The 16,613-nt window shown below is 32.0% G+C and overlaps 2 protein-coding genes across 9 annotated transcripts; one reads left to right on the forward strand and one right to left on the reverse strand.

The window, feature by feature from the left end:
- Positions 1 to 997: 997 nt before the first annotated feature.
- On the reverse strand, positions 998 to 12,792 carry LOC125053486 (palmitoyltransferase ZDHHC2-like). Of its 8 annotated transcripts, none has more exons than XM_047654829.1 (9): positions 12,507 to 12,792; positions 12,310 to 12,431; positions 11,899 to 12,005; positions 10,839 to 11,076; positions 10,228 to 10,311; positions 7,951 to 8,089; positions 5,860 to 5,986; positions 4,026 to 4,133; positions 998 to 1,855 (listed from the first exon to the last, which is right to left on the reverse strand). In XM_047654829.1, exons 1-9 carry the CDS (start codon positions 12,670 to 12,672, stop codon positions 1,714 to 1,716), a joined length of 1,233 nt encoding a protein of 410 aa, XP_047510785.1. In that variant the 5' UTR covers positions 12,673 to 12,792; the 3' UTR covers positions 998 to 1,713. The 8 variants fall into 8 exon arrangements, with proteins under 8 accessions (XP_047510785.1, XP_047510786.1, XP_047510790.1 ...); XM_047654830.1 differs by having other exon boundaries at positions 4,056 to 4,133; positions 12,507 to 12,791; XM_047654833.1 differs by lacking the exon at positions 998 to 1,855 and adding an exon at positions 2,350 to 2,489 and having other exon boundaries at positions 4,056 to 4,133; positions 12,507 to 12,790.
- Positions 12,793 to 15,166: 2,374 nt separating this feature from the next.
- LOC125053491 (dynein light chain Tctex-type) lies at positions 15,167 to 16,335 on the forward strand. Its single transcript, XM_047654842.1, has 3 exons — positions 15,167 to 15,346; positions 15,426 to 15,591; positions 15,894 to 16,335. Exons 1-3 carry the CDS (start codon positions 15,311 to 15,313, stop codon positions 16,040 to 16,042), a joined length of 351 nt encoding a protein of 116 aa, XP_047510798.1. The 5' UTR covers positions 15,167 to 15,310; the 3' UTR covers positions 16,043 to 16,335.
- Positions 16,336 to 16,613: the final 278 nt, after the last annotated feature.

Consider the following 16,613-nt stretch of genomic DNA (forward strand, 5'->3'; position numbering starts at 1 on the left):
AATCTTATCACATCTTATCAATTGTGATAAAATGATAGATTATCAAAACCAAAAAGTAATGATAAAATTTTTATAATACAACTCATACTAAAAACAAGGGCTGGAATAATAAAAAAATAATTCTAGAATGTAGACGTTTTAAATATATTATTGCATAATGAGCATAAAGCGTACATATTTATGTAGAGCCTCGAATTAAAAGACGTTTTTCATTGTGACTAAAAATATCATAGAATCTAGCTTGAATTTGTCCTTATAAACTATTCATGAACATAGTTTAGAAATATCAAAAAATGTTTCGGACAACAAGTTATACAATTTATATTAATGTAATGTATCATAAATACATTTAGCTACTTACATTTAATGACTAGGCTTAAGTAATTGTTCATTTAAAGAGAAACTATCAGCCTAATACGTTCGTTAAATAAGAGAAATAAAAATCTTAAAAGTCTAAATATTTCCCTTCCTTAGTCTAATAATTCATATAAAATTGCTCACTATGTTTATTCTTTAAAACAACAAACTTACAACGCACCGCAAGGATGTACTATAAATTATAAACATATACATCAGATTAACAATGGAATGTAATATATAAACTAACAAAATTCTGGCTGGAATTTAATAAAATTAACTCAATTTATAACTACTATTTAGAGCAGTCTTTTTAGTTAAAAGCACTATTTACAACCAATCAAGTTCACTTGATTTCCGGGGTAATCTTGGCAGCGTACGCGTACAGCGTGATCGAATCGCGAATCCACTATCAATTTATAGATATTATACATTTAATGGGCTTCTGGATTAACATTAATAATTTTTGTATTAATTCTATCTTATGAAACCTTACATTGATCTGTTGTACATCGGAACAACCTACAGTGACTCATAATGAATTTTATACATTTATACTGACGTGTTAAAACTTTTTTAAATAGTAACTTTATATACACGATGATTAGAACTTTAATGTGGGTACATTCGAAGGGTCGAGACAATTTTTTTCATTTTTTAATTTTAATATATAATATTTTTTTAATTTTACTTAAGGATCAGCACCGTTCTATACATTTTTAATAAATGGTCACGTTACATGGCAGGCAATATACAACTATGGCTAAGGCCTAATAATAGTAAGTACGAAGACTGTGTTGCCGCTTCTTAACATCAATTAATTTCACTTTAAATCACCATATTAAACAGGTTCAAATAAACCCAGTTAAATATCTATTTTATTAAAGAAATTCTATTTAAGACGTGTGAACTGCATCGCATAAAATGTTAGTTTCGCAGCGAATACTTATGTATTGCGAATTTTCAAAACAGATGTTTTTAAGAATCTAGTCAAAACCGTTTACGACGACATTGTTTAGAACAACATACCGATTATTTTACCCAAAATCAAAGGTCCCGGCTGAATTCTATTGTATTAGGTACTTAATAACATCATCGGCTGTTACGACTATCGGATTTTACGACCAAATATGAGTAGTCCCTTCGATGTCGTTATAACAGATTTTGACTGTATTTAAAATGATCATATTAACTGAGATTGTGCTGCAACAAGATACAACACCACAAAACCGTAGGTTGTAAACAGCCCAATTATGTAATTTTTAGGTTTCTGCGTAACTAATAAATCCATATTTTTTTTTAAACCTACACATAATACACTAAGCCTGCATTTCGTAAACGTGACCAGCCCGCTACTCAGAGTTCGTCGTACGAGGAGCTCTCTCGTTCGTCGAAGGGCCGCGCCCTTTCGCCCCAACGGTCCCATCTTTCTGAGCTCAGAAGTGATTCCGTGTCTTCATCTTGTTGAGGTACCGGGTAGACGATCCCATCGCCAAAGCTACACCATTGCTAGTCATTATTCTTTACGAGGTTTGATAATTACCAGAAAATACCAAATATCAGACAAACATTAAATTTGAAATTTATTATTGAATATTTTCTGGTATAATAATAAAAAGTACTACAAAATGCATCAAGCGTGTGAATGTGTTATGTATATAAATAGCGCAAATGTTTTTTTAATATCCATGTTTTAATTGTAATAAAAACTAAAACTGTGTATTGAGGAGGGATTTTGTTCGTATGCCACTAAAATCTACATAAAGAGAATAAAAGTAGCCATCTACACATTTAAATATCCATCCATATATAGCTGTACTACTGGCACACATACCCACTTACTATCCATCAGAATTCTACGATGGTAACAAGCAATCTAGTCACTCCTAAGTGGTTGACATAAATAGCATGCAAAAGGACACAACTCTTTACGAAAAAGAAGTGAATGACGCAATTTGGAAAACTCGAATGTTGATGAATGAAAAGCGTATATTAGTTGTAAGGATTTTATTTAAATAAAATTATAATAAAAATATAACGAAATTGTAAGTGTTCCTTATACTATTTGCGGGACGGTCCGCCCCCTTCGGGGACAAAGTCTCCATCTCTCAGTTTCGTATGCCACTGCCACGCTAAAATTGTAAAACTTACGCTACTGAACTCTGCGTTTTAAAATGGTATTAAAGCATCGAACCCCTCCACAAGGCTATTCTAATGTTTGCTAGTGTTCTTGTGGAGGAACCCGACGATTTAAAGAAGACTGAGAGAGATAGTTAAATATTGGGCTGGCACACGGCTCTTATAGGTCTTTTTGTGTAATTTGCATTTATACATCACACAGACGAAATGATTGCCAATTTCACGAAGTCACTTGCATCCATTTGCTTGCTTTGCTTTATCATAGCGACTAATGCGTAATTTCATATCAGATGACTTCACAATAATTAGAACATTCGGTAAAATTCAAAATGTAACGCCGTAGAGTAATATTAAAATCCCAACTTTGTAAGTCACCTGACAGCGTGTACTGGCATAAAAAATAAAAGAAACAAAATTAATGAACAAAACCTTTTATTGTGCACAAAACGACTTACAAAATACACTATACAGTTTAACATTATAGCATCAGTCTTGTGTGTTGTATATAGCTCTAAAATAAATGCATAAGCAATGGAATTATAGTTTGGGTTTCGTTCAATGACGTCCGACGCTCACATATCTTGAGTATAAAACCGACGGCTCAAACCAAGCTAATTATAATTACGGGTATTAAATTGCGAGCTTGGCACTAATTTTAAAATTGAGCAGTTAAGACTATTCGAACAAATTCAATTTAAATTCATGGATTTCTATTTGGCACATTTGCAAGGTGTAATTTTATTGCCATATTTTAGCACCACTAATATATTTTCTTATAGGCGTACAAACGTACTGAAACTTTGTAAAATAGTTTTAAAAGTACATAGCTCACGGTAGCAATACATAACTAGAAATTACACTAATATCGATAAATGATTACAATTAACTCTACAAATAATAATTTCGAATCGCGTTTGGGGACAACACAATAGGCCACTCGGCTATGACTTTCGAATAAAAATACACAAAATAAAATATGTTAACATAAATCAGAAGATGTATTTTTAAGTGTAATTATATCCCCACTTTATAAAAAACTTTCAGAAACATAATAAAAGAAAAAGAAAATTATAAATACAGAATTATAATCAATCGTATTGTTAGATAAAATATATAGTGATCGCTCCAGGTACGCTAGGCCGCCATCGTAAGAGTCGCCCATCAACAGACATAAATTACACTATTTAACAGTTATAAATTATAAAAAATAAGGCAATTTAAATTACTATCGCATATTTATTTTTGTCCTTTAATTTGTAAGCACAGATACTAAACAAGCTTCCGTACCTATTCTGATGTAGTGTTTAAAAATATTTTTCAGAAATACGCACGTATGTATCAAAATAGTAATTTGTTCCTTGTTTACTCCAATGTTATTTTTGTTATTATCTAATTTATCTCTCGACTCGCACCAGAATAAGCACCTTGTTTGACGGCCTAACATGCCGCTGAAAAGGTCGAGTCATGGGGATATGATTAGACATGAAAGTCATAGGTCTTATTCTCAAGGTATGTGCGTGCGATCTGACCTTGAGCGCGTGGTGCCCATAGATTCGTACCCGAGCCCGTCCGGCGCAGTCGTGAAAGTTTGTAGCTGGTGCTCGCGGCGCACCGGGTATTCGCAGCCGTCACCCAGGCTGGATGGAATTTTAGCTTTTATTGCATATACAGTAAGGCTTAGGCTGCTCTACCAGCGGTCGTTCGAGAATCCGTTGACATTAATCCACAACGATTAAGTACAGTGAAAGTATTGTTACTGTGGTACCTACCAATTTATAAAATGTTTTAATTTGAATAATAAATCGAACAGTAACGTTTATATGGGAGCCTATTATTAGAAATTAACGTGGTAACGCCGCAAGCAGATTTATTTGTTAGATTATGAGGTACAAACCGCAGTATTAACCGTAGTGCGGCTTAAGCCTTAACGTGTATTTAGTGCAAGACTCTTTATGTTTCTGTTCGCAATATAGTATTAATGTCGAATTAAAATTTATTCGTTATGCAATGTAAAATAAGCTATTCGCGTACTAATTAGTATGTTAACTTTCAATTCGCCAGACATGCAAAATGCTTTCAAGCAAATCACTTGCAATTGATAAAAATTACAATACCTTATATAGTCCAATATCTTGTTTATTAACTTTTCAAGAGCGAGTTAGTAAGTCCCATTATTTTGAAGTTTACGTGTTATGATATGATAAAATAAATTTATGATGCATACATACATAATATTAATATGTTAGTAGACACTTTGAAATTAGTTACACGTTTCGTAACCACGGACAAACATTAGGTCATTCACTTCTTTTTCACACAACATGCAAACCTAAACGATATTAAAAAGCCCTATTTTTGTAAATTTTATGAAAATGTGTCCAAAAAATATTCGACTGTATTTTTTAATATAATTTCGGTGTTATCTAAAAATTAGGACGGCCATCTAATGGCGAAGTGTATCTCGTTGGTATATATTAAGTTTCTCATTTAAAAAAAAATTGTAATGAGAAATAAAGTTCTTTAAACATTTATTTCGATGAATTCGGAGATCCTGCCCTTACTCTGAAAACCCATCACGTATTTAAATGACTTAATACTTATTCTTTATTGACAATAAGAAAAAGCCCATGAAATCTAAGGACGACACCTAATTTCGATTTCAACATCCGTAGCGATGATACAATAGGAATTACGAAAACTCAATATTAAAATTGGAATCGTTTATAAATTTATAACAATTTTGAGACGAGAGGACAGAAGGGACTTATTGACGAGGTATAGCACGTTAACAACAGACTATATTCAGAAAATCGGGCGCATATATTTTCCATAATGATGGGTTACTACAGTCAATGGATGGAGAAAAGCAGATTCGATATTAAGGCATTTGAAAACCGAAACTTTTGAATTAATAATTAATAACGTTATCCTAGAACTAAAAATCTAGACTATACTTAGACACCACACATATACACTCTAACATAGCAAAACATCTAAATCTAAGCAATACTAAGCTGCAACACACACAATAATAATAGCATAAGAATTATCCAATGATATTTACACTGTAGAGGTCCGGAGTTCGAATTTTTGGTAGTTTTGTGAAAAATCGTACCGTCCATAGCAATAGCATAGCATTTCCTGGTGGTCCCTTATGAGTGTAAAAAGGATAGGTAAGCTTCCCCATTTCTATACCAAATTTGGTCACTTTATGCATAAAATTATCTATGTTAGACTTTCGTATTTGGAGACGAAATCGCAATGTATTAACATTTTAAAGACAGTAGAAAACCCTACTGATTGGGAATTCATCTAGAAATAATTTATGTTAATGCTGTAAAAAAATATATATTAACCGTGTACCTCGTAAACACAGGCAGGAACCAGAGGTTTGGACTATTGCCAAACACCTCTTTGAAATTTTTGAAGGCACCAATCGAGAATCCGTTCTTGTCGGCGCCACCACGGAACATTGGAGCACGGAATGCTTCTGAAATTTGTATTCAAATTCACTAAGATATTATGCACAAAAAAAGGGAGCGTGTACTTATGTACGCGCGTAAGTTATACTTCTTTGGCATTATTAAAAATAGTTTTTGATTGCATGCAAATAATTAATTACAATTAAATAATCAAAGACTGGAAAAGTCATAGTCAATAAAATTCAGTTTACATTTGAATAATTAAATAAATAAATATTTATCATTATTCTCTTACATTAAGTGTAACATAAATTCTATTATTATTCGAATGTTGTTTTAAAATTATGTCCAATGCCGTAGTATCTTCTTTGGGCAACTTCATTCTGTTAATTTTGTGTCACGGTGCGCGCGCATCGTAAAATTTCACTCTCATAAATTTATCATAACGCGCCTAAAGAAGTATAACTTCAAAAATAAACAATACATTACGGAGTTTAGGATACATCTTCTATACTAGTGATTTGTGTTATTAAAATCAAGGAAATTATAAATTTTTCGTAAGACGTAATTTTTGGGTGCTACAACGTAGGTACTCGTAAACTTTCCCTCACCCCAAAAATGTTGCATTACGCCGGAAAACTACTTTTTTTTAAGCATTTTGATTAAATACAACTTTATTATAGAATAATCCTTAGTTCCTACCAGTACAATCTAAACAAACTCTACCATCTACTACAATAACGACCCAAGAAACTAAGGCACTATACTGTTCAATTCTACGGAATATATGCTGTTACCATTAAACAAATTTAATAGCATAGAGTTAACTATCTGTCCCGTCGGACTTCCTGAATGGTTGTATGACACAAGCATATCTGAAAGCAAATTTTCGTTTAATAAAAAAAAAACAGTATTTTCAGATATCAGATATACTTCGTCATTAAAAACGTTAATTATAAATTTCGAATACAATTCTTTATTTTATAAAGAACTAGCCAGTTCTAAAAATCTACTATTCGTAACAAATACGATTGGTGTTTTTAATATATAACCGTGGTATTTACTTATGATTTATAACAGGAAAACTAATGGGAAAATCCTATGACAAATGTAAGAATAATTGATAAATCAGAATTGTGATAACGTGATATGTCGTAGATTAATAATATCTATGACTATACAATTATTTGCTCATACAATGTATATGTCGCAGCCAACTTGTGTAATAAGCCATTCAATCAACAGCCTAGCCTTTCAACTAAACAGCGCCGTTTAACTAGCGGTCTGAAAGATATTCAGCCGCAACAACGTTTAACAAACCGGCTGGCTAATGCTTAGGCCATTCGTACGATAGTGTCTATGTGGCAGATATAAAAAAGGTGAAACAATATAATATAACAATATTTTTATAAAAAATATTTATTTAAAAATTAAATTGCCTGAGTCAGTCACAGCTAAATTCACGTTATAAATGTCACTACATTCTTCCATTGTACTTGTTGTTTTTCATTACAATTTTGGAAAACACTATCAAAGTTGTGGTTTGCCGACGCCATATTTCAAATCAACTGGCTGAATATCATCCAGGCCGATAGTTAAACGGCGCTGTTTAGTTAAGAGGCTAGGCTGTTAATTGAACGGCTTATTAAGCTAGTTGGCTGCGACATATAGATTACGTTACATTTGAAGAACTTTATCAATACCTCGACACATTAACGTACAATATATAGCTCTTTAGTTTAGAGTTCCAATGAATAATCGTATATTTAAAATGATATTCTTATATCAGTAATTCACTTGTCGTTTGTTCGCTGAACCAAGTTCGTAACAAAGAAACTAATGCAAATAGAGCTGCTTCGTTGTATTAGAATCAAGAAACAGCATTTTGTTAATTGCTCATTAGAATAATTGGTTCCTTACGAATCATCAAAAGAATGAATAAGAATCTGAATCGCGCTGCCATTTCTTCAATAATCAGATTTATAAGCTAGTGTATTTAATATAATAATTGTACGAAATAAAATGTACTCACCTAACGTAGTCCTATTATGCGATACAAGATAGCAATGGTAGCCGAAGAGCGAACCAAGAGATACCGCAAACATGAGAGCCACAAAGAATGCGAACACTATGTGGTAACGACCCGAGCTTCCAGCTGCACCGAAATCACCCTGCAGATGAATATATAATATATAAAGACTTGCATCAATCTATATTATTTATGTTAACGTAAAATTGTAAACACCGTTAGATTGTAATCTATCTCGCGAGATTATAAACTGTCGAAAGATTGTGAACCTCAGCTTACTGCTTACAATTTAACGTATTATTATTTCGGTAGATTGTACTACACTAACTTAGTTATCATTCAAACTTCTTTGGTCAATTACAGATTAATTTTACTTCCCAACAATATCATATAACTACCGAATAATAATACGTTAAATTGTAAGCAGTTCGTTGAGGTTCACAATCTTTCGACAGTTTATAATCTCGCGAGATAGATTACAATCTAACGGTGTTTACAAATTTACGGTGACATATATAAGTTTTTCTTACATTTTATTTAACAATGTTTTTAACTGAAATTTATGGGAGCAATTATTATTTATACTTAAGTCGTGAAAAACAAACAACTATTAACTGTTCTTGACAATGTTAAAAAGGTTCTATATCATTTTTAATTTGACACGAAACTTTAAGTTCGTTCGAAAGCCCTTGATTTTAATTAGTATCCACGTCATCAACTTCAATGAACAATAGCTTAGTTATTAAAATAGCTAAAACTAATTAATACACATATATTCCACATTGTTCATATACATCATATTATCAAAAAAGTCATCCCCACTGCGATACAACGGAAAACAATGTGGAACATATCCTATATTTAACTAATGAGTTACGCACCGTTATCTAGATGATATTTTAAAAGGCTATGATTTCTACTTTCTAATTTCAAATAAAAACAATGGATGACAGGTACGTTGGTATATTTTCGTTTAGTATTTATTCTTCCTATTAGAAACTTAAGGCTCATTTACACGATGCCATTTTCTTGTACATACCAGAGCAATAATTGAAGCGCAATAATTGACATTCAAGAATTGTATGCAACTGTTTACACTTGAAAACTTGAATGCAATTATTGTATACAAGTTTTGACTAGGAAATACTTGCATATGCTTTTTGTTTACATCAATACAACTATTATATTATTGCTTTCAAGTTTAGGCTTGTACGTGCGTATACCATTTAATAGCGCTTTCGTTCAAGTATTGCACGTATTTGCGTTGTCGAATTTTTCATACCAGTATGGCATCCTATGTACAAGAAAATGGCATCGTGTAAATGGGCCTTTAATGTACGTAAAACAAACGAACGACGATTTTCTACGAAAAAGATAAAAACTTAGATTATATTGAATAAGTAGTTCTATTAACAATGAAATATGTATTAGTACTTTTAACAAGGAATGTTACGTCCTATATCTATATCAGATAAGTTATGACACAAAATACATAAAATCACCGCGGCCACGACCTTGCCTGCGAGTTTCGTAGCTGATTGATACATTTTCGTATGTAAGAATAGACGATACTGTACTTGCTTTGTTATAATTGCACGCAAATTTTTATGTATGCAGACCACCTCCGTAGAGTTAGTTTTCCGGAAAAACAATCATTCTGGCTGTAGATGGCCGATCGCCTTCTTGCTTAATTAATACATATGTATACCAAAAGTGCTCTCAGATACAAATTAATTGAAAATACGCTATTTTTAAACCTAACATTATCCGACTAACTGTTTTAAATATGTGCCCAAATCCTTAGTAGTAATTAACAATAACACCCGACATTCACTATGGCATAATTAGTAATTTTAAGAAAAAAACGTATATAAGTACATAGTAAATTTTTAATTAAAATATTATGAAATATATATGAAAACATTTTATCCGCACAGGGTAAAACTTTACTTATGTAGGAATGGTTAATAGTAGGATTGAAATGGAGTAAAACTATTTGACAATCAGTCCCTTATAAAGAAACTGTCTAATTGAAACTTTTACTAAAGTATTCATTTGTGACAACAGAAAAAGACGAAAGATTAGTTAAAAGGATGCAATTTTTATTATGTATAAGGGCCAAACTAGTTACAATGTTTCGGATTATGGCAAACGTACTTTTAATCATAATTAAATATAAATGAAAATCTATACTTATGGTATGTAAATGATAAGAGTGACATTTTGAACTACGGATATCTAATGTTAATATGATTCGAGCTAAGTTAAAAAGGGAGTTACATTAAGAATATCCATGCATTGTTTAGTATATGAACCGTTTTCAATAAAACGATCGCAGTGAGCATGCTTGTATTCCTGATACATCTGTAATATTCATAAATAGTGCAATTATAAAATTATCAGTCGACAACTAGGTTAATATGTATCAAAAATAATTTACTATAAATAAAATAATTATTTTCTTTCTATTCCTTAAAGTATTAAAATGTGAGCTAACAATCCCATTGTATTAATTTTATTTTTTTTGCAAGTAAATTTTATTGATCAAGGACAAAACTAAGGCCGAACTTCAAGCTCTTTCAGGCAACTTAACTTTTTGCTAAATGTTGGTAGCGTCCAATGATAATGTGCCAATTATTATAAGACAATAATTTTCATTACAGTTGATTCATACATATAATTTCAAAGAAAATTTACTTGCTAACCTAATTGTATGTATAATTAAGCCTTTAAGGCTTGCTAAAACAAAATCAATTTTTCTTACTTCTAATTAGTTGTTAGTTAGCCAGTGTTAGTTGTAAGGATTTATAAATTTTGAAGTAAATCCAAATCTGATAAGCAGTGCAATTTGTCATTCCATAGATAAATGAAAACTGTTTAAATAATCTTACCTTCCAAAACTTGATGAAATATGGCAAACACGTTGACATAATGAATACACAATACAGCAACGCATATCCAAGGAATAGCATGAAGAACTTGTAGTTGTGGAAACAGACACAATTGTTCACCCATGGACAATGGTGATCCATCTTTAGTACACATCTAGCACATATACTGCAGTGGTGGGCACGGTCTGGCTTCACAAGAACACAGCGGTTGCAATACCGCACTGACCCTGACATTGTTCTGTAAATAAAGCAATGTTTTAATACCTACTAGACACAGTTTCATTGTACTGTCATATATTATTAGTACTAACACTACACTGTACGACTCAATCTATATATATATAATTCTTCTGTGAGTGTGTATGTCACTGAACTTCTCTCAAATGACTGGACCGATTTTGATGAAATTTTTTGTGTGTGTTCAAGGGGATCTGGGAATGGTTTAGATTCACAAATCAGCCCGCCAGATGGCGCTGCAGTCGGTACTTTCATACTTTGCTTTACTAATCGCTTGAAATATCATGCAGGACAACGTTTTCGGGTCCACTAGTAACTCAATAAAATGTCATATTATTTTTGGTGGTGACAGATTATATTATAATTTTCACTACTGAAACCTACAATAAGTTATGAATATTCACATGGGCCATAAAAATATTTATTTTCTCAATTCTAGCTACTGCAATATAAGCAACAAACCTTGTTAAAACAGGGATAGTGCTAGCGAAATTTTCTAATATTTCTTTTCTGCTTTCCATATTAAAGAGGACCCTGATGAATTTTCGTAAAGCACTTATGATGCTAGGATTGAGAAAATAAAATTATTTTAGGCAATAATAAAATTATTCTTAAATAATTTATTTCAATAGACACCCATTATTGAGTTACGAATAAAATCCTAATTTCTCGATTGTTGTCTGAATTATATTTCTTTGTTTTAGAAAAAAATCATGTACATTCTATACAGACATAAATAATTTATCCCATGTTATGTTATGATAAAAAATCATTGTCAAGCACCAATACATCTCTAACATTTGATAATATAATATACATTTACCTAGTGACTATTGGAAGATCTTTAGCATAATTCTCCAAAACTGTACGCTGTCCTTCTTCTGTGTCTGCACTTAACAACTTTTCTAATTCCTCTTCAGGTAACTTATACTGAAATAAATAAAATATGGTAATATGAAAATAATGGCTATATGTACTTTCCTTCCTTTGGTTAAAGTAGGTCATTAGTTTCTGCCATAACGTAACATGACTAACTATCAATTTAAATGAGCTCTCGATTTCTATTTACTATGGCAATAAATTATATTTAAATATATTTCGAACATTAACTAAACAAAAAACTGATCATGAGTATGTGAGCCGTATAAAACACAACATGCATTTAAATTATGAATTAAATTTTAATAGCAAACTCAAAAAAATTACTAAGTTGATTTTGTTTCATGGGACTCACCTTATCAGGAATCGACTTGATGTCAGCGAAAATTGTTCGCCAATACGACCAAGCGAACATTATAAATAAAATGTGGTAAAGCACGAGATAGACACATTGTTGCACTGTACTCTCAATGGTAACTGTAAAGTATCATAGTATCATGTTTCGTTCATTGAATAGATCTCACATTATAATAAAATTAATGAAATACTCACAAATGCATAACTGGAGAACGTATGCATAATACGACCATGTCACAATAGAAACTATCAACAGTACTGGAATCCATTTTAATGCCCTCCAGCAATACATATTGCACGTTCGACAACATGCACAATAGCCAGAAGGAGAAACCCTATTATTTTGCACTGATGAAGCCATTAAAATAAAATTTACAAATCCATATTTTGTACCCGAACTAAAAATCAAAAATGTCAACTAAATTGAAATTTGATTTGAAAATTGAAATAAACCACGGTATAGATTATATAAAATCAGTAGCTTTTGCGTCTCGGTTGACAGTTGACTACCAGCAACTTATGACATTAATAATTATTATCGTAGAACTTGATATCTGTAGATGGGTTCTTATAATAATGCTAAAGTGAGACGGCGACATCTAAATATTTGTTTTGTACTGGCACTTCAGCAATAGTCCTTTTCATGATTAAAGACCCGCGGAGATTTTTGGAACTATAGTCCTTTACACGAAAAAATTCACCCAGACGCAGCGCTGTAATCGCGTGACGTAATATTACCATTTATGAGTAAAAAATTTACCTAGTTTACATTTAGTATATTTAATTTATCAAATAATACTATTTTCTGCATACTTTGATGAAACAATATTTCTGTAATGTAAAAAGTATATTTTTATTTACTTATATAAGCGGTGTTCTACCTACTTACAGGGATAAGATGAGAAAATAGGGTAAAGAAAAGCATTACAATTTTTTATTCAGAGTTTTATTGAATAATTTTATATCAGCGGCCATAGGAACATCACTGTCTGAAGAGTGGATGGAATCAGAATCAGATTCTGTTTCAGTATCACTAGCCGAAGATATAATTGTTCTTTTTTATATTGATACTATTTCGGATGCGACTCTTCCACGGAGTGACAATTTTGTTCGAAGTACTCGCCGCTGTTATACCTTCATTTGTAATTCTTGTTACAGTTCTCTCTGACACGCCTACAATTAAATAATGAACTATTAAAAATTATAGTAACTTTAAGTTTATAATGCTTATGTACTATGTAATATATGTTTTAATTTCAGTTAAGTACCTAGTTTCATACGTTAAGTATTTGATCAATTTTGTCGCAAAAATGAATTTATATCATAAAAAATATTGGTTGTTTGTAAAGTAGGTTTACGATCGAGATGTTTACGTGATAACGTCTTATTGGTGATATAAGTTTTTGGGAAGTAAGGAATTAATGAAGATAACAATTTTTTCAAATTTTAAATTACATCTATCGTTTTATTCACACTTTTGATGATAAATTTCGGGTGTAAATTGTAAAATGACAAGTTTACTTATTCGACTATGATATACATTTTTCTTCATACATTCACGGAATGACTGGCAGCGCTCGAGATGAGACGGGAGATCGGTCCGTCTCTCTCTCGTTATACCTGCGATCGCGCTCGTGAGGTTTTGGTGTGACACAAGTTTCTGAACATGTCACCCGACTAAAACGATTTTAAAGACGTTATCACGTCAAAAGTCCCATCAATACAGCAAAAAAATATTATGTGGCAACTCTAAAAAGTACCTGTTATAGCGGCGGCCGGCGACTCTCTTCCGAAGTCCGAACATTGTTTAGGGTATGTTCCGTATATACACTGCGAGTACTGTATAGTGCTCCCACTGTTCAAAAATTCGTTCCTCTATGGACTGCCAGTATACAGCCGCAGCGTCCTAGGGAAATATATGACGTCACAAATCCCCGCTATACTTCTACTGCGAGCACTGGCGTTTTCGAGGTAAGGTACTCGCAGTGCTTTGATCACGTGATCAATCAAAACCACTTGATTGCCTAACGGCTGATATAACTTACAGTTTAATAACAAACATTTAAAATTCTAACTTACTTTCTTTGTAGTATTAATTCAATTGACAGTTAATATTAATATAGATGTTTTAATGCGATAATACTCCAATAATAGTTTTTCTTGTTGAATTGAAAAACTTTGATGCACTCATTTGAAACCTGTGTCGAAAAACGAAGCTGACTAGTATACTGGACAGTGGACTGCGTTCCGTTTTAAATTGTAACCAGTATAGCTGGCTATAGAGAAACGGTTTCACAGTATACTAAATTGACGGTACTCTGTACAGTGGTCGCAGTGTATATCGGAACATACCCTTACTGTTTAGTGTTAGTGGTATTAAAACGCCTTGATTCTTTTGTTCCGCTTCACAGAACTCTCATCTTCATCTCATCTTCAACTTTCATCTTCAATATAATTTCTCAAACCGAACTTTTTACAACTTTTGGCATTGTAAACAATCTATAAAATGCACTAAGCTAGTTAAAAACTCACAAAAATCTACCACAACAAACGAACTTGATAACATCGACGAACGACAACATGGCCGACCTGTCAAATTTAGTTACAAAAATCTCCGCGGGACTTCTTTAATGAAAAGCACTATACATTGGTATATTGTTGCTTGCTTTAATAAATGTTCTAGCGGACCGGACAGACACGGCTTTACACGCTTTAGGTTTTGTAGGTTATTGTAGGTTGAAAGAAGTAGAATAAAACGTTAATATAACAGCACAGGTTAAATGTTAATTTACTCTATGCTTTAATTGAAGTAGACTTACAATGACTGTGCTACCCGCTTTTTCTGTGGAGAGGAGAGTGCAGTTGCACTGACATTTAAGTTTCCAAATTTTGCAGCATTAGTTAGCGTCAAATTTTGTTGTATTTTGTAGGGTTTCTAGAAGTCTCAATAAAATCGATATCAACAAATACCAAATTTTAGGAAATAAGAATTTCTAGCCATGGATGTTAAAGAGTGCAACGATTTAACTGAAGAAGTAAGTAAACAAATTGTTGATCATAAAGTTAACACGAAATCGATCACAAGTATCAATATCCGGAACATTTTTGTTGTAGAATCAATTCATCGTGGACGATGTGAGTAAAATTATAAAAGAGGCAATCGAAAATTCTATTGGAGGAACGGCGTATCAGCACAATAAAGTAAATCAGTGGACATCGGCGGTTGTAGAATCGTGTTTAGGTCAACTTACAAAGCTTCAAAAACCATACAAATATATTGGTAAGTACAGCTGTGTTAGGGTTCTTGTGCTCGATGAATTAGTAAATTTTCATCTAGGGATTTTACCCCTTTATAATGTTCTCTCTCTAATGTTTTTTTACTAATTTTCCTTAAAATAATTCTGTATGCAGTATGAGTGTAATAGAGATATAATAAAGGCTTAAAGCCTGGCTTTTTTTGTCAAAATATCTAATGTAAACATAACATTAAAAAGAAAACTGTTTTGTGCTTTTTGTCTAGATACATATTTTTAAAATATGATGTCATGTTTAAAATAATATATATGGTATTCTGAATTATAGTGACCTGTACAATTATGCAAAAGAATGGTGCAGGGCTGCACACTGCTTCATCCTGTTTCTGGGACAACAATACAGATGGTTCATGCACTGTTCGCTGGGAAAATAAAACTATGTACTGCATTGTATCTGTTTTCGGCCTTGGAATTTAGATGTTAAATCAACTAGCCTGTATATTTTCCGTCATTGCACACAATTTATATTTATAAAAATATTGCTATCAGTATTGTGTTTGATAATTTAAACTCATTTAAGTATCAAAAATAATATTAAAACTATAAATAGTGGCAACACATAATAAAGTGCTTTTCAATGAGAAATGTTTGTTTGGTTTAAAAGACAGAAAGTACACTTTACTTTATATAAAATCTAAATTAAGTTCTTTGCTTAATTATAGTGACTAGGATATATTTTCGTACTCAATAAATCTAATTATTTAAAACCCTTTACTGTGTTTTAGTAATAAATGTATTCTTTGTTACCCATAAATTAAGTCTAAGGTAAAACATCTAACACCAGTGACAGTAGTTGGTATGGCAGAAAATATGAATAATTCTGTCAATTGTAAACCAGCTCACTTAGCTTCTTTATTTTTTTAATGCTGACCCTACCTTGAAGGCTGATAATTTACAAAGGCATCAGAGTCAAAGAGATGTGGAAATGATTTTTATGGCACACTGGGAGTGTATATAATATATTTTTATTTGCTTTAACAATATTTAT

This window comes from Pieris napi, chromosome 11 (assembly GCF_905475465.1).
Source record: "Pieris napi chromosome 11, ilPieNapi1.2, whole genome shotgun sequence".
Lineage (NCBI taxonomy): Eukaryota > Metazoa > Arthropoda > Insecta > Lepidoptera > Pieridae > Pieris > Pieris napi.